Here is a 26,719-nt window from a genome sequence, read left to right as displayed (position 1 = left end):
AGAGAAACAATGTGTGATGAACTGACCACAGCCCCCATTCCCTATTCCCCTACCCTGTTGGAGGAGAGGAGGTTGAGAAATCAGGAGTGAAGCTGAGCCTGGTAAGAAGGGGTGGGGGAAGGTGTTTTAAGATTTAGATTTTATTTGTTCATTATCTCCACTCTGATTTGATTGCTAATAAACTAATTCCCCAAGTTGAGTATGTTTTACTGATGACAGTAATTACTGTCCTTATCTGAACCAACGAGCCTTTCGTTGTATTTTTCTCTCCCCTGTCCAGCTGAGGAGGGGAGTGATATAGCAGCTTTGGTGGGCACCTGGCATCCAGCCAGGGTCAACTCACCATATTTTCATATTCATACTATCAGCTTCATTCAAATTTGCTATTGACTAATTGAATACATGAGGAAACTACATCTGGGGCATTCTGCTAGTGATCCAGACACTCATTTGACTGTCAGGAAGTGGATATCATCATCAATATTGTAAGCAAAGAATATATTAAAATACAAGCATAGAATAATCATCTTGGTTTGTCAAAGTTTAACAGCTTGAATCCTGAGTTTTCACTGGAAGGGGGAGGTAGAAACAAACCCAGTAGAAAAGATTTTGTTTCCAGTATTAAAATAGGTGGGACTATTTGCATGGGTCCTGTATCAGTTCCAAAAGAACATCTAAGGCTAGTTAAAAGTCCCTGAACTTAGCTTTTCTCAACTCATCATTGATACCCAAGAGAGTCAGGAGAACAGGCACTGTCCCAAGAAAATCCAGGTGGACTTTTGCTGAGGCTGCAACGCTAAATAGGTACTTCGATTATTCCAAGTGTCATGCAACAGGTCTGAATCTCCCCAAATCAAAACACTCCATCTGAGTCTTTCAACTCATTTTTTGTAGACTATCCCATGAGTTATGAAAATGGAGGTTGAATGACAGTAGAAATATCACGTAGATGAAGATGTGTGTCTTGAATGTGGAAATTGGAGTAAAATAATTTTGGGGCTTTTGTTCGGTGTGGTGCGTTTGGGTTCGTTTTTATTTTGAACAACTGGGACATATTAAATTAAATCAGGGAAGCTTTTTTCAGATTCAGGTAGTACAAAAACCAAAAATATTTGAATAAGTGCAGCGGAAAGTGTAATTCTACCTTGGGACTCATTAGTAACAATAGCTTTGAAACAAACTTCTGACCACCAAAGATTTCTAAGTCTTGCTATAGGCACAGAAAACATAAAGGCAGGCCTGGGAAAAGCCCTAAATTCTTCTACTCCAAATGCACAGATTTCTAACATTTTTAATGAATCTTTATTTGTTGATGGCAGAGCAGGGACTGGTATCTAATGTAGCTGACCTCATAGCTAAGGCAGAGCAATAGTACGTGCATAACAGTAAGTAATAAGAAAAGAAAACTAAGAATGTTGTTTTCATGTCTGTATGAAATGCATTAATATCTTTCAGACAAATACAGGCTCTGCAGCAGAGTTTTATGTGATTGTGGTTAAGGTAGTTTTCCATTTGTCGTGCAGGGCTTCAGCAGCAAATTTCAGATCTTTCCTCCTAGGTATGTTTTGACAGGTAATACTGGAGCTATTACCTGTCAAAATACTGGGTTGAAAATAAGTGACAATAGGACATCTTCACTAATATGAGTAGAAAAGTCATCAATATGTACACTTAACAATTCATTACAGATTATATCAATATGCTCCCAAATGCACCTGTATTCTGCTATATTTAGACAAAATGTAATTAATTGATTTGTTCATAAGAGCTGCACTGGTGTTTTGTTTTAGGCAGCACAAAACATGTAAAAATGTTGGGGTTTTTTATGTTGTTAAATATGTATTTAAACATAGGAAAATATAAATTAAAATTTTAGCTACATTTTGCAGCAACTAGAAATATATGCATGTCTTTATCTGATTAGAGGTAAGTTAATATCTCTCCCAGCAGCCATATTAGCAGATAGGACATGTGTTGTAGATGGTATTCTTTTATACTAATTTGTATTGTTTTACTAAATAAGAATTAAAGGTGCAGTTTCATCATTGTTCATTCCTTAATTTTAATGGCAAACCAGTAATTTCTGTATCAATAATATATTATCAGAATTTTATTTCACTTCTTTAATGCCCTTAGCATGCTAAGATACAAGTCAGAAGAAGAATGAATGAGAGAGCTGGCAAAAAAAAAAAAAAAGAAAAATCCAAAGTCAAGTAGACCATGTGTTCACCAGATCTACAAAAATAAAAATAAAAATGTGTAGGTTTGTACTGTTTTTTTTCACTGTAGCAGAATGTGATGGACACAGTCCAAGAATTCCTACACCATTGTAGGAGCTGAAGTTACCAATTACCATGTCAGAATTGTAAAACTCAACCATATGGGAAGGATTCTTAGAGGCACAAGGGCGGGCATGTGCTCAACTCTCACTGGAATGCAGACAGTCATAGATGCTTAATTAATGTAAGAATCTAATCCTAGATGTGTACTAACATAGACTGCACTCGGCAATAAAGCCTAAAGTTTCTTTTTCTAGGCACATTACAGGTGGAAGTGCTGTGCCAAGGTGCCTCATCTAAAACTCAGACTATTATGTCACCCAGCAAAACAGTTATGGAAATCCCATACTATAATCAGGGTTAATTTTGTGTGAAAAGAAATGCTGTAATGCCACTACATAGGCTGAAAGTAGTTTTGGCATGCCATGTCTGGTTATTTCAGCTTATACACATTTGGAGTTGAGGACATACAGAATGAACAAGCCATGTGAAAAGGTATTGGTAAATTACAGAGAATCTAGAAGAGAACAATAATGATCAGGGTTGGAGAAATGATATATAGGAAAAGTCAGAAAGAACTGTTTTTTGTTTATGTATAAAAGAGTGAAGGAAAACATAATAGTCTTCCAGCATGTGAAAGGCTGTTAAAAATTTCATGGCAATCAACCATTTTCCCTGCCTGTGGGGCTGTAGGAGGAAGAAATAAACTTTGCAGCAGAGGTGATTTATGTTAAACTGTTCAAGAAATTCCAAAATACAGTGTCATGAATGGAGCAAACTCTATAGGATATTTTGTGCAGTCTCTTACACAGTAAGATTTCAAGAACTGTTTACACCAGAGTCTTATCTGAAATGACATGGCAACACCTGGCCATACCAGGTTTTTGCAATTTTGCAAATGATATGGCAATATCACAAGTATTTTTCAAGGCAACCGTCCATTTTTTTGTGTTACGATTCTGTGTCCATGAATGAAGTGCTTTCTCTTAGCTGTTAGGGTAAATGGATAGTTTTCTCAAAACTACCATTTCCCTGAGGCAAGTGTACAGCAAGTGGTTTAGTCAAAACTGTGTTGTAACTCTGTAATTTGACTTTATTTGCTTAGTTCATTTGCTTTGTGCTTGAGGTAAGACATACATTACTACCTCATATAATTTGTCTCTTAATACAGGCAGAGGGACTATGCCGCATGTAGAGAATGGCCATTGACATTTTGGGTTAAAAGTTTTCTTTCCAAAATAAAAAAATTCTGCATATTTGTTTTCAAAATACAATTATTAGTTCATGTTTGGTTTAGCACTGCAACGTATTATTTCAGTGCAGTGAGTTCTTTCCAGGAATTTCAGGCTTGAAAAGGTCACTGAATGAATTTAGTATTGTTTAGGGAAAATAACTCCTCATTTCATTATTTAGCAGATGCTGATGAAACATTCAAGACCAGTTCACCTTTATGGTGAGAAATAAGTCTGGAAAACTTAAGTTCTTCAGACAGGTGTCTCTTAAAGAGATTTACAGTTTCCATCATTTACAAAACTTTTCCTATTTTCTAAGGAAATTAGTGAATACAGCTGGCTACTGAAAGGCACATGTTGGTAATAGATGTTTTTTCTAGGTGGTCTTTCTGGTTAATATCACAGGAACTTGATGAAATTCATTTATGAGATTAGGAATTTTATCCATGTATTAAACTAGCAATAGAAAGAGTTCCATTCAAAAATCCAAACTGAAACCTCTTAAGGTCCCCAAAATATTCTCCAATGTACTGTTTCTCATTTTCGTGCTGTCTCATCCATTCACTTCTGTCTTTCAGATGAGCCACAGACAAGAATAGTAGAATTTGTTGCTCTGATTTTTCACTCTTTTGATTGTTTTGTTTCACTGATTTCTTACATAATATTCATATCAGCTAAAAGAGATAGCTGTCTTGTATGGAGAATAGAAAATCTTCATTAGAGCACTTGAATAGTAAGCTGAATTGTTCAATATGTTCTTCATACGATAATGAATTTCTCGTTCAGTGAAAGGATTATTTAGGCTGCACACAGTGATGAGCCCTGAGCATAGGAAGAGGATGAAGCAAAAAGTAGTCAGCCCATTCACTTTTCCTCTTGGCTCCATTCATATAAACCTTTTCAAGACCTTTTTTGAAAACCTTCCTGTACTTAACTGTTTGACAAACTCATCCTTCAAAAGTAATTCACTAAGACTCTGCCTTCCCTGCTGTTAGGAAGAGTTCAAAAAGGGCATCTCACGTTGGTGCCATCAGTATAGTTTTGAACTGTTCCGGGCTTGTATAGGTGAAGATTAAAGAAGAGATAGGGACTACATTTCAAATATGGCCAAGATTCCTTTTAATATCTGTTTCCTTTTGTTCTAATAACTGTACCACACTCTGTCTTAAGGATCAGAATGAAAACAGTTTGGGGGTTTTCTTTTTAATTATCAGTTATCTTTCAGTATTAACTGGTAGACTACTAATCATACCTCAGAAATTTCTAAAAGTAAGGGTGTAATGAGGGTTGATTTGCAGACTTACTAGAGGACTGAAGTTTGTTATGAATCGATTAGCCTAAAATTCATTTATGTTGTCTCCAAACTTTGTTTTTCAAGGCTACTGTAATTTAAGACCTTAGACAGAATTATATTGCACTGAAGAAGTGCTTCTTTTATACCTCAATTCCAATGAGCTTCAACGATCGTAGTAGCATAGAATCATAGAATCATTTAGGTTGGAAAAGACCCTTAAGATCATCAAGTTCAACCGTTAACCTAACACTGCCAAGTCCACCACTAAACCACATCCCTAAGCGCCATATCTACATGTCTGTTAAATACCTCCAGGGCCGGTGACTCAACCACTTGCCTGGGCAGCCTGTTCCAATGCTTGATCACCCTTTTGATGAAGAATTTTTTTCCTAATATCCTCCCCAGCACAGTTTGAGGCCATTTCCTCTTGTCCTCTCACTTGTCACTTGGGAGAAGAGACCAACACCCACCTTGCTACCACCTCCTTTCAGGTAGTTGTAGAGAGCAATGAGGTCTCCCCTCAGCCTCCTCTTCTCCAGACTGAACATCAACATCTTTGTCTTTATGTACTCACGGGTATGTATCTACTATAAATCATTATTAGAGATGAGTGTGTACAAATATTCTTTTTTCTGTAGTAAAAAGTGGATTCAAAGAACCAAAATTTCCAGAAGTGATTAATTGTTTTGGGAATACATTTGGTGAGACTTAGAAAGACCTGTCTACCTGGGGCTCAGTGCTCGGTTCTTTCAGAATTTAGGATCCTATTAAAAAAAGTGTGTCTCTGAAAGTAAAATGTAAAACTATAAACTATTTTGTTTTCAGCCTTGTTCTGAACAGAGTTTATATTTTTAATCTGTCATTTAGAGTTAGACCAAAGTGAATGACTGACACTTGACCGAACCTTGTTCAAATAAGGCCTACAAAATCTGTTTCTGTACTGTGATTTTTTTTTTCATCTTTGCATTACAGTCTCATGTACTACTGTCAGTGTTTACGATCTTTAGACTCAAATCAGCCTAATCTTTAGGTGGCAGGGCATTGTTGCAAAAAGGAAAATTACTTCAGAGTAACGACCACTTGGAGACAGAACATTAGCTGGAATGTTTGAGACACTAAGCTAGCCTGATAGAGTTGGAGGCAGTTTCCATTGCCAACTGGCACTGCCTTTTTTATTGCATAATTATTATCATTGAACATCATTGTAGAGATACAATTATTTTTGAAGGAAGACCACCTGAAAATGTTGCTAGCACATTTTATCTGCAAAAGACTATTAATAAGAAAACCAGAGCAAGAAGTTTGTAACATACTGCTGTTATTTCCTATTCTAGATTCCACAAAATTCATATGCTGTTCTTACAGCAAAGAATGTACTATATGAATCTGCCTATTACTAGTTTTGCTCTTTCCTGGTCTGCGTTTTGTCTGTATAATCTCAGATGGCCTGTAACAGTTGGCTCATGTGTTAAGAATCACCTAAAGGGGCTTTTCAGCCTGAATGATGGAACTTTATACTGGAAAATTATTTCTCTACTCTTGAATGTCAGGAATCTTTGTATTCATATGTTCATATGGAAATACACTTCCTTCAGCTCTGTTGGTGCATGGCAGTGCCTTCTCTAGTATCTGTAACTTGTTGAAGTGTGAACACCCGTAAATATTCTTCAGAACTCTGTAGCTACTTAAACCCTTCAAGTCTGAAATGGTCTCAAGCTTCTCATTTTTAATGGAAAAGAAAGCATTTACATTTTCCTATGGCTTTGCTTTCAGGGAATGCTCATAATTCCATGAAGAGCAAGGATTCTTATGGTCTGAGTGGAAGAAATTTAGAGAAGAAAAACGTGTGTATGTTTGAGGGGCAAGTTAAGAGAATGTGCCAATCATTAGCTCTGTCTTCTAGCTATGTCTACTACTATGGTACTTAAAAGATTTCATAATATATTTACTAGTCTTCCGAGAGCTGCTCTGATCTCAGATGTAGGGGTTTTGGCAGTGTGCAACCTGTGATCATGAGACAGTGAAAATAGTAGTAAAAGTTACGCTTGTCATTACCTGTAATTGAATTTCTCTTTAAAAAACACTCTTTGAAATCACTAGTGAGTTCTTTCATGCTCATGTGTCGGTTTCATGCAATGCCATCATTAGTGACAGGCAAGAGAACATTACAGAATTATTAGTGAAAGCTGTTTTCTGTAACCATTTATAGTTAGCGGCACAGAAAAGCTCTCATTCAGTGCAGGTGAATATAGTCTGCAGAGCAGAAGATCAACCCTTGCAACTGGGAGCTAGGTGGATAAGAAGAAGGTGAGTACTATGAAATTCACCAAATGTATATTAAGGACTAACTGTGAAAATAAATAAACCCTGTAATTGTATTTCTGAAGGAGGACACGTTATCATTGGCATACCTTACCACATTAAATTTGTCTGTTTTCTGAACAACATACACAAGTGAGGAAGAAATTGCCCTTACTAAAGGTAAATTAAACACAGACCAAAGAGCTAAGCCAAAAAAACACTTGGCAAATAATTTAGAAAATTACTTGTTGCCATTTCTTATTTTGAATGACTCAAGGGATCTGAGAATTTTTTTCTAAAAAAAAACATTAATACGTAACCTCTGAAAAATGAACTTAGTTTAAGTGCTGAAGGTTGGGATCTTAACATAGGATGAAACACTTAACAAGACCTCTGTCTCAGAAAATAGTGTCTTAACAATTAACTTCCATTATTTGATTTTCTGCTGCTGGTGAAGGCCAATAGATAACATTGTTCTGATCTCTCATAAAGATAAATTTGACCCTAAATTCTTAGTACTATTGGGGTTTATGATCACAGAGGAAAAGAGTGTAGGAGGCAGGTAAGGGCACATCTCTGAAAAAGACCTTTTGTTCTGAGAAAAATCAAGAGGCAAAAGGAGTAAAAGATGTAGTTCCATTAACTTATGCTTCATGTGCTCTTCCAGAAGGTGAAATCCACATCAATCTGAAATTAGGTTTTCTTTCTAAAGATTTGATACTTATTTTCATCAGTTTCCACTTTCAAATAATATATATGCTGGTCTATAAATGGTATTTGTTTTTGGACAGTTAGTGTGCTTCCAGCAGCAGTCCTCTGCATTAGCTAGCTCTCACAGAAAGTATTTTAGAAAAATTATAAAATTATTAATTTTAGATAAACTAATAAATGAAAAAAAATCTGCACCTGAAAGAGCAGGCACATTTATTTTCTCCCAGCCTTACTGAAAGTCAGTAATGTTGTACAGGCTTCTAAAACTGAGTATATGCTTAAAAATATATTACTATAAAAAATAAAAAGTATTTTCTGTTGTTTGCAAAGATGCTGGTAACCTACTATGTTCTGAATTTCCATTTTATTTTTGTGTTGAACATTTATTTATTACATTTGGAATTGTTTTTATAAAGTTTTCTAGTGAGAAGGCTGATTAATTTTTCAGGCATGCTGTCTGGAAGCTGGCACTGCTTCTATGAGCATACAATTTATATGTGGGAACTGCAGAATAAAGAGAAGAACTACATGCTTAGCTATTCAAAGGCTTAGCCAGACATTTATTTCTTGTGTTCATTTTATTAAAAGTACATAAAGTATGGTACCATTTTTATTCTTTATTTTTAAACAATTCCAAACCAAACAGTTTTAGCCAGAGGTTTAAACTACACCTATAGGTGCTAAAATTACAAAAAACAACTATTCTGTATACATGAAAGAATGTATGTCATTCTACGGGAATTAATAAGTAATAAAATAATAAACCAAAACTTGTTTGTCTAAAATGCAGCTAACCAGTATAGACAGAAGTTACACTGTGTCCTTATTAATGATAAAGTGAAACTAGATTTATTATAATTATATTGAAGTTACTCAGTTGAAAATATACCTTTTTGTTTGATTTACAGAAGACCATAGTGGCTTCTTTATTATTAGGAATCTTCCAAATAAATCACCGATATGCATAAAGTACCTGCAATACTTACTCTTTCAGTATTTTGGTAAATGGCACAAGGAAATAATTACTTAATTCCTCTTAGAAAGAGGATTTTATACACTATTAATGCCATTTTTAAGACTTTAACATCAATAAACATTTTTACTTACTTTCTTCCAATTCCTTATCTATAAATTAAGCTATCAATTCCTGTAAAAATTGTTTCAGGTTTTTTTGCTTCTGATGAATGTTCATCACCTGCTTCAGTGGTTAGAATTTTTTCTCCTCTTTATCTAGATTACTTGTTCTCAGAGTGTGATTTGTGAATGATTAGTGATCTGTGCCCTGTGAGCGTCAAAATAAAATAAGCTGCAAGCAAAAGCTATTCACGACTGGGGAGTTTGAAAGTGTACTAAGTCTTTCCCAATAAGTACTGTGCAGAGTGAAAAAGCTTGAGAACACATGCATTTCAAAGATAATTTTCCATTTTGTGGGAGTCATCAGGTTTTCTCTTTGATTAGCATGATAATTCACATTTCTTTCAGAAATACTGTGCAATATTCTGTTTTTGTCATTTCTTACAGTTTGTGTATTCTCACTGAATTTGATATAAGTCTGTCTTAGAGTGATTAATGAAGATATTTATTAAACAAATGCAATGTATTATTACTGGACTTAGAATACACTTCCGTACTGTATACAAGGCTAATTGATAAGAATGTATTGCTATAAGTAGAATGGAGACTGACTTTCTCACCTATCAGTAACTGAAAGCAAAATATTTTCAATTATTTAATCCCCATACTACTTCGTACTATGTTTTCTGATTGTTTTAGAGGTTCAGCATTTCTGTTTTCATAATAACTTTCATCATAAATACCATTTTTAAATGAAACATTATTGAGCCTTAGCAATTACGATAAACATATGGTTCTTTTATGCATCATCTTATACAGTATCTTCAGCTTGTTAATACTCTAAACTATGGTGTTTTAAATAGAGATTTATCTGAACGAAATGTTTGTGTCTTTTAAAATTTGATGGATGAACTCTATGAAACCATGTTTTTTAAAAGCCTGTGAACACACTTTTGTTACATGCTTCATAACACTGATCTGAGAAGGGAATTGTACTTTTTCACAGTCCAGTTAATAGTTGTTGGTGCTCTTTCATTTATCCATGTACAAAAATTATTTCTAAAAAAAATCAGTTTTTTACTGAGATATTTCTATACATCCTAAATATTAATATCCAAGCAACAGTTCATATGTTTGGGGACTAATGTGAAATAGGTGAAATATGGCAAATATTGAAAAAATTGTCCGTCTACCTTTATTGGATTAGTACTGTTATTAAATTCTGGACTCTGAAAGGTGAGTTACTGAAGATATAGTTCGTATTTTCAGCTGCTATAAGTAGTTTTTTCTGTAATGTATCTATACTTATTAGTATTTCTTAATCATCTGCCCCACTGAATTTACAAATATCCATTACGGAAGAAGATCTTGTAAGAGCTACTACCAGAAGAGCAATTCTTGGAGATGATAAAATAAATTTCTTGCATTGGATCCTTAGCAGTTTTTGAACATTCTAACTCCCCATACTTTAAAAACCTACAGTGATATAGACTCAGGTATGTAATGAATGTTAGCTTTAAATGTATTAAATAATTACATATTTTTCACTACAGGTGAAATGTGATCAATACTGGCCAAGTAGAGGCACAGAAACTTATGGACTAATCCAAGTGACCCTTTTAGACACTGTAGAATTGGCAACATACTGTGTTCGTACATTTGCACTTTACAAGGTATATATACTTATATATAATTACAATATAGTTTAAAATTTAAATTAAGGCAATGGTCTTTTCCATTTCTTCCCTTTAGTTCCCTCTTCCTCCTTCCCCCTTCCCTTTCGTCACTCTGTCCCTTCTGCCACCCTACCATCCTTCTTTTGCTTCCTGCCTTCCCTGTCTGTCCTTCTCCCTTATTTCCTCACTCCCTTTCTTCCTTTTCCTTCCTTCCACTTTTCTCCTTTGTTTCCTCCTAGCAGCATTGAACAATGAAACCTTTTCTACAGACAGAGTGTATTTTTCTTACAGCATGAAGTTTTGTAAGTTAATGCAGAGCTCTCGATATGAAAAAACATTTAACTGATTAAAATACTAGATAAAGCTCTGGCACTTGTTGTGATGCATTACTGTGCAGTGTACTTACAACTCTTATATTGTTTGAATCCTGCAGTTTAGAATATAAGAAACATTTCCCTCTATAGCCTGAGTTCCATTTCTCCCTGGCCTCAAATGTGATTTAAATACATTTCATTGGTCTATATATGTATCTGCAGTTCTTCCACTGAAAAGTGGCAATATCACATCGTGTCGGTTTTGTCATCAAGTTTTTTAATTTCATAGAATGGTTCAAGTGAGAAAAGAGAAGTGAGGCAATTCCAGTTCACTGCCTGGCCTGACCATGGTGTCCCAGAACACCCGACACCATTCTTAGCTTTCCTGCGACGAGTCAAGACCTGCAACCCACCTGATGCTGGACCTATGGTTGTACATTGCAGGTAAGCCCAGAATTTCTTTCAAAGCATCTTATGGCAAGATTAGTGCTTTCTGTTTTGTTGCAGACAAAACCATTATCTTCTTTCAAAGAAACTTCTGAGACTGTGAAGGAAAAAGATGATTGCATTGCAAATTGGGCATCTGAGTATGGCACTGCCAACTCGGATGGGCCAGAATTATTTTCTTTAGCCTGTGCGAGAGGCATTAATTTTAGAATATCTAAAGGTCTACAGTGAGAATGCATGCAGGGAGAATATCAATGTATCTATGGCATTCAGAATGTGGCATGAACCTGAATATTGAAGAAAGTGTGTTTTGAGCAATGAAACAGCTTTTGAAATTATTACTTATAATGTGCATGAAAGTAAAGAACATGAAAATTAAGAATGATAAATGGCAACTTTTATTGAAAATAGGTAGAAATCTTAATCTGTATTCACGGTTAGACCCTCAGTTTAAGACTGTGGGGAGCTGGAACTGCAAAGGATGTACCTGGGGAACAGGCTGAGCTCAGTGCCAGGGAAATGAGTGCTCCGTGCTGTTTGCAAGGTAGCAAACCTCTTTAGGCATTATAAGGTATGAATTAATAAACTCTCAAGAGAAAAACATCAGTTCCTCTTAAAGTTCTGGGAGTAAGGAAAATGAAGAGGAAAAGATGGGCATTGTTTGGAAATCTGACAAGAGCAGATCTTTTAGAAAGCCTTAAAGTCACACTAGGTAAGAACATTGTCAGAACATATGTGCCAATTCTGATAGAAGTAAGCTGTAAGATGGGTCTCCCTCATTCCAGGGCTATGTTGTTATAGCTTGCATAGCTTACTGTGCTCCCCCTTACTCCTAAAATCACTGATTTTTGTGAACTTCATTTTGAGATACCTTTGGTTAGTAAGGCTGAGAGCTACTACACCCTGTTCACTGAAGCTACAAATGCTTAGCATATTTGAAAACCAGTCTTGCTTTTGCCATCCAAAAACTGAGGAATAGGAATTACATGAGTTACAGCATACCACCCCCTCTAGTTCTGGCTTCTTACATAGTGGTAAGCCAGCCATGGAAGCTGGTTATTTGAATATTTTTAAAGTGATTAAAAGAGGCTCTTGTAAATGAGACAGGAAAATAAAGTCAACAGGAAAACAAAATAAGCAGTACTTCAACATTGAAAGGAACAGACTGTTTAGTAATGATCAGAGAACATGGAAGATAGACATTTAATGTTTATTGGAACACCAGGTTTAGTGATGTGGAATAATTATAAATAATAATACAAATCTATTTATATCATTTGCTGAGTATTTTCTGAATGGAAACATCTTTCTGTATCTGTATTTACAAGATCTTAAAACATTTTGAATATTACCTAGAATTATAGATTGCCTCAGCTATAATTTCATCAGCTTGATCCATATAAAGCATACCTCCAAAGGTGCTAAGCAGTGAAGATGTTATGCTCTAAATCAAAACAAAATTAATAGAAGAAATGAATCCTCCCACTCTGGGAAGGCTGTTAAGTTAGTATAATTAGCTAAATTAAAGAAATTAAATTTAAATTAATTTAATTTCTTTTAATGCTGATCTTTTATTCAGCAACATGAAAAACTTTCACATTTAGTTTGAAATTAAAGTACTGGACATGCCTAAATACTTCATTTCAAGCTCAGAAAAAATACCATTTTATGTTGAAACAGAAAAAGTAAGCAAGTTTTGCATGTTATCTATTTTTTCTTAGAATCTGCTTTCAGAGTTTTCTTTCCTCTTTTGTCTGTTGATCTCTTTGTAAATTTCTCCATTCCACTCTTTTCTTTGCTTCTCATCCTGTCATTTAACTTTTTATAATTTTTTTTCTCTCCAGTGCCTCTACTGCTCTTTATTCTGTGGACTTCTCTATTTCTGTCCTTCACTTCCACTGTTTTTGCAAACTCATTTCACTCTTTCTTACCATATTGCTGAACCATTTCAATATGAAATATGTTCCTACATGTCTTAGTAATTTCTCTGAAGACAGATTGTCATTCTAATGGTAAAATTATCCTGCCAATTTTTGTCATGCATCACCTTTCGCTGCCTTCTAGTAGTTACCCTTTTCCATGGAGGTATTTTATCTGTTCTTGACAAACTTCTTGCTTTTCATTTCTTCCTTTGCTGGTCCCTAGTCTTCCGCTGCAGCCTTTTAAAAAAGTCATCTGTTCTTTGTTCTGTATCTTACCTGTCACTGTCTCACATTTTGTGTTCAGGACTCCCTAAGTCGCTTTTCGTTAAAGCTCATGTGCTACCATCATTCAGATATTAAAAGTATTCCAAACTTTTTCCACTAGAACAAAAGAAGATAACACAAGACCATATCTTTCCCTATGGTAGGCTGTGCTTTTCCAAAATATCCCGCTGAAGGAATAATCTGAGTTTACTCTCCAGCGGGAACATGGGGTTCATAGTGCAGAATCTAAGACATCTGAGACAGCACTGATACCTTGTTTTATGTTTCTTCCAGTACCTGACAAACTATCAGGAAATTATAATAATGACATGTTATAGAAATATAAATACAATGGGGTTTACCTTTCAAAATTTGTGTGATAAAAAGAAAGAGTGGGTATGAAGAAGCTTTGAAGCATTTTTCTGCAAAGCTTTTCACGCGTAAAAACTGAAAATAAAAGCTAGCAGACAGCTAAGTAGAGGGAAAAGCTATTTGTCTGTATTATTTCGTGAATTTAGCTCAGAGTTTCTTACTGCTGAAAAGCGCAGATTCTTTTCACTTTTGATTTAGGTCAACATCTAGTAAAAGCAACAGGTGCCTGCCTGGATGAGGAATAAATAAAAGAGCTGGCTATCTGCATTTTGATCCTTGGAGAGTAACTCAGTATTTATTCTGTACTTATAAGTAGGTATCGTAAGTGAAAGATTTAGCCCAAGCTTTTCCTTACTGCATTCTCCACATCTACCTTAATATTGACCAAGAGTTGTCTTTCAGTCCACTTCATGTTAAGAGTTTAAGAGATTTTTTCAGTTTACTTTGTGATTTTGGGATATCGCTGTATATCCTATAGAGAATCAAGGTAGTTGGAGATCTGCTTCATGAGTGTGGCCCCAGAGCAGTTTGTATCAAAGTCTCAGTAGCTGATAAGCTAGTTTAATATCCTGTTCCTAGGAAATGGTTGTTGAGTGTATGAGGAATTTATTTAATAACTTAGTGTGCTTAGTAGGAAAAAGTCAGAGGTGAAAACAAGTGACAACTGAAGAACCCACCCTGAAAATGTTTGAATGCATTCTATTCACATAGCAGTGACCAGGAAAAGAATGCATAGTCTTAACTAGTGAAATTTAACAGCGAATAAAATGTCAGTATTATAATTCAAAATTACTGGACTTTATAAGACATGTTCTTATAAATGCATGTCAAACAAATGCAAGTGGAAGTCTTCATGAAAAATTTTGTGTGATGAAAGCAAAGAAAAATACAGAATTATATGATCAGAATTTATGATAACATTAGTAATTATTTGTTACTAATGTCCATGCAACAGGCATCTTTGCATGTCATTTACACACCTACTTTGGAGAATCGTTTGGTTGCCTGTGCAGTATTGAATTTGAATCTAATATAGAAGCCAAAAACATGTTGAGAAATGTCATATGTACATTCTACGAGCTAAAGCTCTTACAGATCTGTGCAGAGAAGTTGGCAGATTTTTTAAGCTGAAAATATAATTAAAATATAATTAAAGCTATGTTATTTTTAAGGATAAAATATAGATCATTGCTGAAAGTGTTGTGAAGCACCAAAGGTAACATCCACACCTAAATGCATATTTTTTTATTCATGTAATAGGACATTCTGGTAGGACTACCTCTGTGAAAAAGGTATAGTGGTAATATAAATGCATAATGCCATTGCACTCTTTTTCCAGGGAAAAAATCTATACTTTTCTGTATATATCCTCCAAGAAATATAGCAAAACCCAAATCAAGGTAAAGTTAAATTTAGAAATATATTTGTTATAAACTGCCATGTTCCCTGATTTTTGCTTGAGTTACCTTCTCCCAAAGAAAGCAGTATCATGAGATTTGGTAGAGGAAAGCAGCTAAATCAAAGGTAAAGCTGGATGTGGAAAAAAAAATCAACATAGAAGAATTGAGCCGTCCCATACTTTTCATAATGTGTGTTCAAATTTTGACTTGGCTTAATTAGAATAACTTGTCTGAAGATTTTTCTATGGTGATTGAAATAATTGATGCAGGTAGATGCTTTTTGTTTACAGACTGGTATATTTTAAGACTATAACCTTTAAGTCCCTTTGCAGAGAAGCTGAGTAATATCACAATCCAACTGGTGTCTCTGCATGACTTGCCCTAATTTGCAGAGCTATCTAGAGAAAAAGGGTTTCTTTAATGAAAAAATGCGGACTTAAACCCTAGGATTCTGCATTGCTGAGGCTGTAATGTGTGGTCTAATGATAGTAGGGAAAGCATACATTTTTGTTTGAAGTTGGATTAGTGCAGGCAAACAGGTGCTAATCAGATCACAGTAAAATAGCACCAGAGGGTGGTTGCAGCTTTGTGCCGCTATGTTTTCAAAACATCACAGAAACTTTAGTAGTTGGTTCAGTAACACTACATAAAAGCTTAACATGTAAGTGCAATCCTGTATGTTTGAATCTCTCTTTTTAATATCAGCATCAAGGGGCATATTTTTAAGATACTTTGTGAAGTTTTGGCAGGTACTATTAATGCTGCTATTGCAAACAGAAAAAACTTAGATGTTCGGAAGAATGTGACTGTTTTAAGTAAATCGGCATCTCAGTATACCAACATAACTAGGTAGCATAGTAAAAACAAGTTAATTTTTAAAAAATAACAGAACACAATGTAATCTTGTATTCCTTAAAGTAGAATACCTACCTAATTTTTGTTCAATGTTTCAGAGTAAAAAATATTTGTGTAAAAAATACATATATCTAAGGCAATGATTTTCCAGTGGATTGTTTTACTTCACCTCTATATCTTTTGAACCTCCTTACCGCTTTTGCCACATGCCTCACAAATGCCCATTTTCTAATCCTGGCAGTGAGTAGGTTGCAGATGATTGCCTATCCTTTTTCATGGTGGAGGAAAAAAATCCCCCCAGTATATATTCAGAAATCTTTCAAAGGAGATTGAAAAATATTAAAAGCTTCTTCATCCCTTCCTTTGCCCTACCCTAAGAACAACTCAGGGTCTTTCCTAACTTCCCTGCACAGTCAAAAGCTCTGGAGAGGAAAAGTTAGAAAAGGCATTTTGGTGTGACTAGTATTTTAATATCACAAATATTCTAAACTTTCTCTGCCTTTCCCACATGTCTTTATCGAGCAGCTATTGAGTTGCTCCTGTATTTTACAGTGCTGGGTAGAATCCATATATTAAAACATTGTAACACTATTTCCTCTCCAGTTGTTAGCCACAGGTCACCAAATACCTCATTAAGACAACTTATTTCTCAAAGTCTTCGTTCACAAATAAAAAGCAAAGGCAGAGGGATAAGGCTGTTGTTAGATTATCTTCTTAAAACAATGCATCGTTGGTAACGCTGCTTAGGGTATTTAGTTCTTCCTAATATAAAACCACAGCAATGAGAAAATGTCTGTGTTTTTCATTGTATTCCATTTGTATTGACAGTCTCAGTTACTCTGACCATGCAGTCAGAATAACTGACTTGTGGTCATTTTATTTCTACACATACCTTTCCTTTTGGGAGTTATTTCATTTCTACATGTACCTTATACAAAATAGACAAAGGCTTGCAGAGTTTGGTACCTTGGGAGCTTGATCTCTGTTTAAGGACTGGAACTGGATTATCTTAATTTAGAAATTTTTGGATGTTTTTTCTGTCTTCATTTCATTGTGGGAATTGTGGAATCTACTGGAAAATGAGAAAGACTGTAGAAGAAAGGTTGATAAATGCTAGCTGGCAGAAACAAAGACTAATGTCCCACCAGCACACTCATTGGGGGGTCATTGGTATAGCAAGAGACTACTTGATAATCACTTGTGTAATGAGTGGCATCACAGAGGGACGGGAGTTTGAACTTGCTTCATATTCTCAGCATAAAAACTTTCAAGGTTGTGAAAATTTAGATTCCAAAAGCTTCACAGTTGAAGACCCTGGCTCTTTTATGCTGAACATACAAGAGTTTTCACCTAATTACTGTGCTATGCTCATGCAATTATACAGACAAAAAGCAGAGTCTCCATCCGTATGCTGATAAAGTCAGTGATGGATGGGTAATGCTGCAGTGTTTTTTTTTCTCTGTTTCAAATTTGAGTGTCATTAGTTACAATCGTCTTGATTGCAAAGATGCCAGTTACCTTTCCCAGCTGATCACTTTTCAACTTAAGGCCAGTCTGGGTCTTATTAGCTTAGGTCTTTAATTTGTTTCCTTAAATTTAGGTGCTTACATACGAAAACATGGAAGTATGAACATGGCAAGGATTACCATACAGTAGTTAATGTGACAGTGTGCAGCGTCCTTAAAGATTGGCTAGGGTACCTTGATATTTTTAGTTTGAATAGGAAAATACTATGCTACATTATCTAGAAATCCTCCATGAGGTGTCAAACACCAGCAAACTGATGCTGATACACTTTCAAGTTTTGTCCTAAGTTAGAAACCAGTTCTGCACAGCAAACCACCCTTTCCTAAAACCTGAACTGAAGCTGCTCTATGTACAGTATGTGCTTCCATTGCTTACAAGCGTAAAAACTCAGTAAGTATCGGAACCATTATTAAAATTCAAAAGCATACAAATAACAAGTAATAGGAGTATTTCTTCATGCAGGTTCAAATAATGGAAAATACCTACTTGTGGGCTTTTTGATTAAGTAAGTCCTATGTGTATAAAGCCATCTTTGGTTGGCGCTTAGCCTGTGGTTCAGGAGATTATACCCCCACTGCTGTGACTCAGGGCTGGATTATCTTTTGAAATCCTAAAAAGCTGCTATGAGTGCATAAAGCAAGATTTTGTTTCTGGTAAAAGTCATTAATCTGTAAAGGGACATAGTGAATGCTATTACTAGATAGAATCAGTGGTCTATATAGGCCAGTATCCTGTCTCTTGACAGTGATAAATGTCAGAACTTTCAGGGGAAAATACAAAACTCCAATGTCAACAATATTTCAGTAAAGTTTCCTCCCCAGTAGCAAGCAGTTAGTGACTAGTTTAGCCCTACTTCATGAGGATTTCAATTCTTTCCCTCTGTTATTCCTTTAGCAACCTAGAGAATCTGGTGGATACTGTATTGTTCATATTCATGACAGTACACACATTTTAAAGAACAAAATGAGATAGTCTTACCTTTGACTCTTTTCCTTGTCTAAGGATTATTCTCTGACAAGTAATTTCACATATCATGTTATAAGATACCTATTTACTGTTATTTTAAACGTGTCTCTTCAGTTCACTAAATGTCTTTCGATGAAGGGAAAAAAATAACATTCTTTAATGCTGTTTCTTGTTTTAACATATCTACAATTTTCTCTTGTATTCATCCATCGTAGCAAACTAGGAGAGCCAAACATCCTAACCTGCTTCAGTACTTGTCATATGGAGGGAGAGGCAGGGAATCTTCACATCACTACTCTTTTTGCTGGCTGTCTCTGCTCCCTCATTTGTAATGTACCCTTTTTCTGTAGCTTTAGTAACTATTCCTCAGTCTTTTTATTTTTTTTTTTTCAATAAGAGGTAAAGCAGCAAAAAGTAGTTCCAGAATTATGCCACGTTTTCTTGAGAAGTTGTCCATTGGAGGTACTGAGGCCTGACTTGAATTCGGCCAACAAATGGTTTTGGTTGAGCAGGTCTCCAGGAGACTGATGACTTTTCACTCAGTGAAATAACTTGTCCCTTATTAAAATGTAATAATTTTCTGTAAGATTTTTTTAACAGAAGCAATGCCTTTTCCATGTGTTATCTCAAATTACAGATATGTTGGTGCTGATAATTATTTCCATATATATATTATCATGTCCTACAAGGCCTGTAATTTCCTTTGACCTAAGCTGTAGTTTGATACATTATTTGATCAGCACTCTTAGTGAGTCATTTTATCCATATGTATTTAGTTAATTGGTTATTTTTCTCCCCGCCCATGTTTATATATAATATACTCTACAAAGGAAAAGGAAATCTGACTGCTTGCAGCTGAGTCTAGTAAAAGAGCAATTAGGTTCTATCAGAGCCAGCAGCTGTCCATAATGAATTCTGAATTAAAATTATGAGTGAAGAAAAGAATCCAGCCATCTGCAGGAAATGTGGAAATATTTTTATAACCCAATAGCTGAATTCTGGAAAGGGGTAACTTTGAGATTTCTCAGCTGGACGTACAGTAAATTCCGGAATATCCATGGACACACGGTGTACTGGAACACACTGCATCAACTTGGCTACCCGGCATGTTTGGCTAACTTCAAACAGGCTGTATTTTTATCTAAAGTAATCAGCATGAAAGCCTCTTTAAATCATCTCCCTGTGTCTCTAGAAGTAAAATGCAGCTTTAAAAATAGTCCTGTTATCTTTTTGTGGAGCCTTTCCAATCAATATTGTGCCCTGAATATTAATCTTCCTTCATTTTTCTTACTTCTATAGACTTACTTCAGGATCTCATCACTTATTATCAGGTTTGTCAATGACTGCTGTTCCAAGTGAATCCTGCATTGTGGTGCCTATTTTTTTTGTCACCTGAATTTTAAAAATAGTCTCTAATTATTCAAAAAATATCATAAAACTACAAAGCTCATTTAAACAGCTACTTTGAAATTTCTACATCAAAACCCCCATGATTTTCATTATAACTTGTCCAAAGTATTTGGTCATAAAGTTCAGAATCCTGCAAAAAGAAGAGTGATGAGCGTCCAACCTCTAAATGACAAATTGTGATTAAGAAATGTGAAATGCTCGGTGGTATTAACCTCTCACAACCTGATTTTCTACTATATTACAGAGAATTCATGCTGGTATAAAGACCGCTGAGGTTAAAGAAAAGTACCATCACAAGTAGTACCAGTAAGCAAGCTTTTCAGCCGTCAGTGGAGTTTTGTCAGAGATATTGACAAGAGTGTTTATTCTTTTCACCACTTAGTCTAAGAAAACAGAGGCCTGGCAAGAACCTTGGTAGGAGCTGATCAGAGAAGCCTCATAGTTTTTTCTTCTGTTTTCTTCTGTGTAATATCTCACTGCAGTATTGCTGTATTGCAAACATTTCCGTTTAAACCAAATCTAAAGTGGTCAGATCACGTTTGTCTCATCCTCTGAATGTATCTTCTAGATAATCAGTTCTCCTCGGGAAAGGAAAAGACATCTTGAGGTGGTTTGTTACTGAAGTCACATCAGCTTCAAGCTTAAGGACTAATTTCTGGTTATTTCGAAGTTTTCAAAGTAGGAAAATTAAAAAAGGGCTCATAGGCAGGTAGAGCCCAGTTCACTTAGGGTTTTGATCTGTGGTTGGTACTGGAAAAAAAGCCAATGTGGACTGTACTATGTCTTCTTTTTTGCTTTACCAGATGAAATACTGTGTCTGGATGACAGTCTGGGACCTCATCACTGCTCTGTCAGTGTAAAACCCAAGCATAATAAATGGCAAATGGTAGTGTTCCGCCTTTAAAAACCGGGATTCTGAGGGCAGCTGGTCTAAAAAAAGAAACAATTGTTGACTGCAATAGGTATACAAACATGCTAGAATCAGGGAGAGGTCCAGAAGGACTCTGAAACTAGGAAGCACCTTGCAGTGTTCAGCAAGTACTTTCAAGGTCATACTGTTATCCAATACTGCAGAACACATTTCTTCCCACCTTCTTTAATTCACTTTCAGATAGCATCAGTTCACCTTCCTATTTCCCACACAGATAGGGTAATAGCTCTTCTACATGTTCCACATGAAAATGTAATCAAAGCACAGAAATATGCAAAAGTAGAAAACAACTCAAAATATTCCACTCTGAGAACGCAAAACAGGTTGAAATGGAAAGAAAGCAAGTAGTTGTTAGCAGCAAGCAGCATAATTTCTGCTCATTGACTTCATTACTGTGCTGTAATCTTCACTTTTATTTATTGATGATAGGATCACAGTGTACTTCCTCTCATAAATTACTGAGAAGTATCATTTTCTGCATTTACTACAGCTGTTCATGCATAGATCTGTCTTTAATTGAAGGTGACGAGTCACAGTAAGTTCTGTTTTTAAAATAAACCTCAAAATACATTCTTTTTCTAAACTATTTCACTAAACTATTTCAGTAAATTTTAGATCTTTCTTTAGTGGAATGCACAATGACAAGAATGCTTTGTGAATGCATTGTACACTAAAAAGAATGTAAAATATACACTGAAATTCAATAAATTTCACAGAGAAGATATATTTAGGATAGTTAATCTTTGTTGCTAAATTCAGAATGCAGTACAATGAATATATAAGATTGTAGTTAGGAAAATAAGAAGGATGATATCTGAGAACTGGATTAATTTTGAAATAAAAAATCACAGTAAATCCTTGTGCACAGATATAACAGTACAAAGAAATGCAGTTTATTCTAATTTCTTTTCTTTATATATCAGAGTAATTGAAGAAAGCAGGTAATAGAGTTATTTACAGTAAGGTGTGTATATAAAAATGAAAAAGTTGATTGTTGATTTTATATATCAATACATGCCATAATCCTGCTTTTCCTCTATGAAAAGCAGGATTATGGCATGTATTGATATATAAAATCAACAATCAACTCTGAAGGGAAACCAGGATAAGAAAAAGAAGTAGTATGAAATAGGGTTGACAAACTTTTCAGTTGTCTTATTGTGTAATTTCTGCTATATTCCATCTCACAAGCAGAACAATGATTTTTTTTCACCAACAGTTCATGATTTCAGGAAAGAAGCAGACAGAAGTACTCTGTAATATTCTGTCCCTTTTAAGAATGAAAAAGCAAGGATCAGAGATAGTGTTGTCCCTTTTCAATGGCATAATTCCTAAAAATGTCAGTTACACAAAGGCAGAAGTGTTGATTGAAAGGAAGATGATGATCTGATTAGCAGGTGGGGGTGGAATGCTTGTGCTTTCTTTACGTATGTGGGACCATGAGACTAAATTTAGACAGCACGTTTAAGCTTCTCTCCCAAGACATGTCCAGAATGTTATTTTCTTAAAAGGCCTAGCCAAATTACAGCAAAGTCTAATAAAAAAGATTTCTGTAGGAGAAGTTGTGTCTGTAAAGTGTTGGTTACTAACCTGTAATGGATCCTTTCCTCCATGAATCTCTTTTTGGCATCCATGGTATTCTGCAACAATGAGTTTCACAATGTAATTATGTACTACATGAAAAACTGCTTCCGGTTTGTTTTAAATTCTCTGTCTCATCATTTCATTCCATGATCCTGTTTCTTGTGTTACATACAAAAAACTAATAGTCATTTCCATTTCACTTCCTCCGCATAATGCACAGTTTTAAGCTCTTCTTTCATATCTCCCTTTCTCTTGAGTCTTCTCTGCTCCAGGCTGACTTACCTGGTTTGATTAAACTCCCCTTCTTACATTGTCATCCTCTTTGATATGTTTCTTCAACCTTATGATTTCTCTACCATTCCTGAGATGGGCCACACTGCTTGTCATGGAGGTGAAGGCAAGTGCAGCCCTTTGGCATGCAAAATGGCCTTAGAATGGCATTCATGGGAAAATTTACAGAATCCTTCAGTAAACAGTGGATTCACAGGGCGGTGAGTGAATTAATGAGTGTGAGAGTGAATAAAGATATTACACAAAATTCTTCCAATTAGTTCTAGAGAAACCTAAACCTAATTGCAGTGCAAAAATGTAACTTCAGGTAAATGACTGTCACGTTTTAGTGTGCTCAGAAGTTACCTGTGGCTGTAATATTTCTGGTTTCAGATGTTATTTTCCTTCACTCCGTTACTTTAATGAACTACCTAGATGTCTTTTACTTTCATAGTGCAACATGGTTCTTCTTCCAGAACTGCTAACACATAAATAATTTCTAATACTTGTGAGCTATCAGTTAGTGGAGTTGCTCTTTACATTATGCACTTCCACAGCTACATTCCTGTATTGCTTTGAAGCTATATAGGAGTCCTGCATTTCTGTAAAATTCTGGCTCATGACAGACCTTAATTTAAAGTCTGGTGAGAGAATCTGAACTCCTGTCATGGAATGTCCTTGTTAGAAGTGTCTCTTAAAACATTTTTGGTTTATTTTGTTAAACATTACTAATGCTACATTTTTATCCTGCATGGAAAACTCAGCTTTTAATTTTATTTTAATAAAAAACTATTCCATGTACATGGGATTTGTTAGAGAAATTTCTTAGAGTTCTGATTCTGTATGTTTTAATATTTGAGATTTTGTTTGTTTCTGTTCATGATACAATCTGGTAAGACAACTCATTGTGCTTCATATCTCCAGAGCTGAGCTCAGGATTAGATGAAGAACAGATTTACTTCTTGAACATTATTACACTTCTGCAGTTGCATATTACAAAAAAAAAGGCTTAAGTCTGGGGCAGTTGTATTTGAAGACTTTATGGTAAAGGTAGAATTCTGAGAATCTACAGACTGAAAGGAAAATCTTCATAAAGCTCAGTAAAGGAAGAAAGATCTAAGACTGGCTTTTGATTTGTGAGCCTCCTATGCTTTTGCCAGCTACCTAAAAGAACTCTGGAGACTGAGCTTTACCTACTTGTAATGAAATCTTTTCCTGTTTTCTGATTTTTTTCTTCTGTTGTTCATTTTAAGAAACTTTATACTACTTCAGTGGCAAATATGGTTGCCTCCATGCATAGCATAAAGATGAAGAAAACACAATGGCTAAAGTCTTTTGTTTGGTGAAGCATTACACCTAGAAATGTGTTGCATACCATACTTGATTGCTGGTATCTGACCATAACCACAGTGAGAAAAAAGAAGTCATTGTGCAATTGCAGATGAATTCTCAAAGGTGTCTTGTAAGCTGGTACCGGAATTCTTGAATCAGTCTGGTACCTCTTCTAAAATTAAATTTAAATTTACCTCTTTGCACAGAGGTTATGCTATTTCAGTTACATGTGTCCTTTCAAAAGGGTGTTCAATGGTTTCACAAGGGACTTTTTTGCTGCATCCTGGACAGAGGGGTGATTTTCAACTGTGTTCCAATTTCTTAACAGGAAAAGGAGAAAATAATCTAAATATTGCACTTCTCAGAAATACTACAGAATTTCTGTGGGATTGGAATCTAATTAATCGAATGAAGTTCCTCAATAAAATCCAGACATTTTTATGTTTCCCATATCACAAGCAGTTTTATGTACTTTCAGTTCATAAATGCAAGCTTCATTCAATCTGAAACTGTAATATTCAATAAAATTTTCCTGATATGAGTCAAAAATGTCCTAAATTATTTTTGGTCCATATTTTACTGTCTTTGCTTCCAATTAAATGATCTGTGAATACTGGCAATTACACTGCCTTCCTTTGCCAAATCACTGAATTATCAGTAAAGGGTCATCATTTAAGCAGCTACAAATTAATCACAAAAGCCAACCTTTAACACATCCATACAGTGATTTTAATGTGGAATGGCCCCCTTATGCCTCTTAATTTTTCTTTTTGTGAATTGCAGCTGTATTGCATCACAGGACATTAAACATGTTTCAGTTCATGGGACTGAGTCAGTCATACTTTTAGAAATGGAAAACAAATGTTTTAATGGGATAAATTATAATATTTGAAGCAATAACAGTTTCCTAGTAGGCATGCCTATTTAATAGATTGCTTAGGTTTTCAGCCTGTAAAAGTAACTTAGCTAGCTGAAATGATAGAATCTTTTTTTTAAATTCTAAGTTTGATAGTAACACCAAAAGATGCAAATCAAAGAGTCAAAGTCAATAACAACTGTAGAATTAATTTGTTAAATTATTTTCATTAGCTGAATTATCATCATTAGCAGAAAGTAGATAGGAATTTTTTTTTTTTTTATGTTCCAGTGGCATAGTAGTGAGCATTCGAACTGCACAGCTTCCCAGCAGTGCTTGGGTACTGTATTAAGAAGTGTGTATGATAGCAGAAGAGAAGGAGAAATGGGATAAAGATAGGATAGTTTTTTTCTCTTGTATAGGAAGGTATTAGAGTTTGAAGTTAAAAGGCTTGTGGGGGGCAAAGAGGAAGTTAAGATATTCAAGCCATCGGTTCCATTTTTACCTGGAAACCACAAAAGGTAGTCTGGTAGACACACAGCTTATTTATAATTGGCAGAGTTGGAATGTCCTGAACACCTTAAAGTAGTAAAATATCTTGCTGGATAAAATGATCCGGAGAGTAGTGTATCACGATCCCAGTAGAGCCAAATGCCTCAATAAATGTAGGGTGTCAGCTCCTTCATCCTTGTCATGAAAACATTGGTGCATAGTAATGTGTTTTGATCTGGTGTCACTATCTTCACAACCTCTTCATAAACCTGTAAACTAGCAAGTATGTTCTGTGGTATGCTAATAACTGTTCCTCTTTGAGGTTGCTCATGGGAAGAATAAACGTATAAATGATAGTACAAGACATGAAGAGAAGAAATGAAAACTGCTCATGCCACCTGAAAGTGCAAGCTTTTAACTGGGTTGGAATTTTGCAGTTGTGATCTGTAGATACCACTGAACCTTTTAATGTTTGATCTGAAAAATGGCATATCCAGTTATAAACACAGTGCTGGAACATGAATTCATTAATATATGATAGGAAAGAAAACCATATTCTAAACTACCAAGAACATCTGCACTGTCAAACCTTATTTATCACTTGGCCAGCAGTTATTAGGCTGATAAAAACTGAAAGCGAAGAGGTATCATCTAAAGAATAGTTTAAAACTTTATATAAACCAAACTGACATACAAATTTGTGCTACTTGTGGAAATTCCTTTGGAAAAAAAAAAAACAAAACAACAGAGTAGTGAGACAATTTTTTGAGGTTTTCTCCATGATTATTATTAACATTAAGGTCACTAACATTTCCTGGAATGCAGATCTTTTATTACACAAGGTAAATGAACTCCCAATTAGCTTGGATAGCAATCATTTAATTTGTCTGTATATTTTCTTTCTCTACAACTCCCATTGATCAATATCATTGATTGGTAAGTTTTCTTAAGCTCAGACTATTGATTAAATCTTGTCAGACTGGTATGTAAGAAGGTGAATATTGATGAAGAATTTGGTCTGTAGCAGAAGTCCTCAGCTGTTTGAAGGGGATTTCTTTCTGGGAAGAGTAGCTGGTGGCAAAAATACATGACTAACAATATATAAATATATAAATCTTAGAAACGAAACTTACCTCATGTGAGACTAAAACATCTTTCTGTTCTATACATCTTACTGATTTGGTTGTAAGTAAATGCAGTTTGCTGGTAA

At 35.2% G+C, this 26,719-nt stretch overlaps 1 protein-coding gene across 1 annotated transcript in view; it reads left to right on the top strand.

Moving 5' to 3' along the window:
• PTPRD (protein tyrosine phosphatase receptor type D) overlaps window positions 1–26,719 on the top strand; it is a gene marked incomplete at both ends in the record, with an annotated part of 301,634 nt that overhangs the window by 257,834 nt on the left and 17,081 nt on the right. Inside the window, 2 exons of the mRNA XM_082013447.1 lie at window positions 10,445–10,564; window positions 11,171–11,325. Coding sequence (XP_081869573.1) covers window positions 10,445–10,564; window positions 11,171–11,325 — 275 coding nt within the window. The remainder of the gene's footprint in view (window positions 1–10,444; window positions 10,565–11,170; window positions 11,326–26,719) is intronic.

Source organism: Phaethon aethereus, assembly GCF_964289735.1.
Source record: "Phaethon aethereus genome assembly, chromosome: Z".
Taxonomy (NCBI): Eukaryota; Metazoa; Chordata; class Aves; order Phaethontiformes; family Phaethontidae; genus Phaethon; species Phaethon aethereus.
Note: the sequence above shows the minus strand (reverse complement) of the source record. Positions and strands in the feature narration are given on the sequence as shown.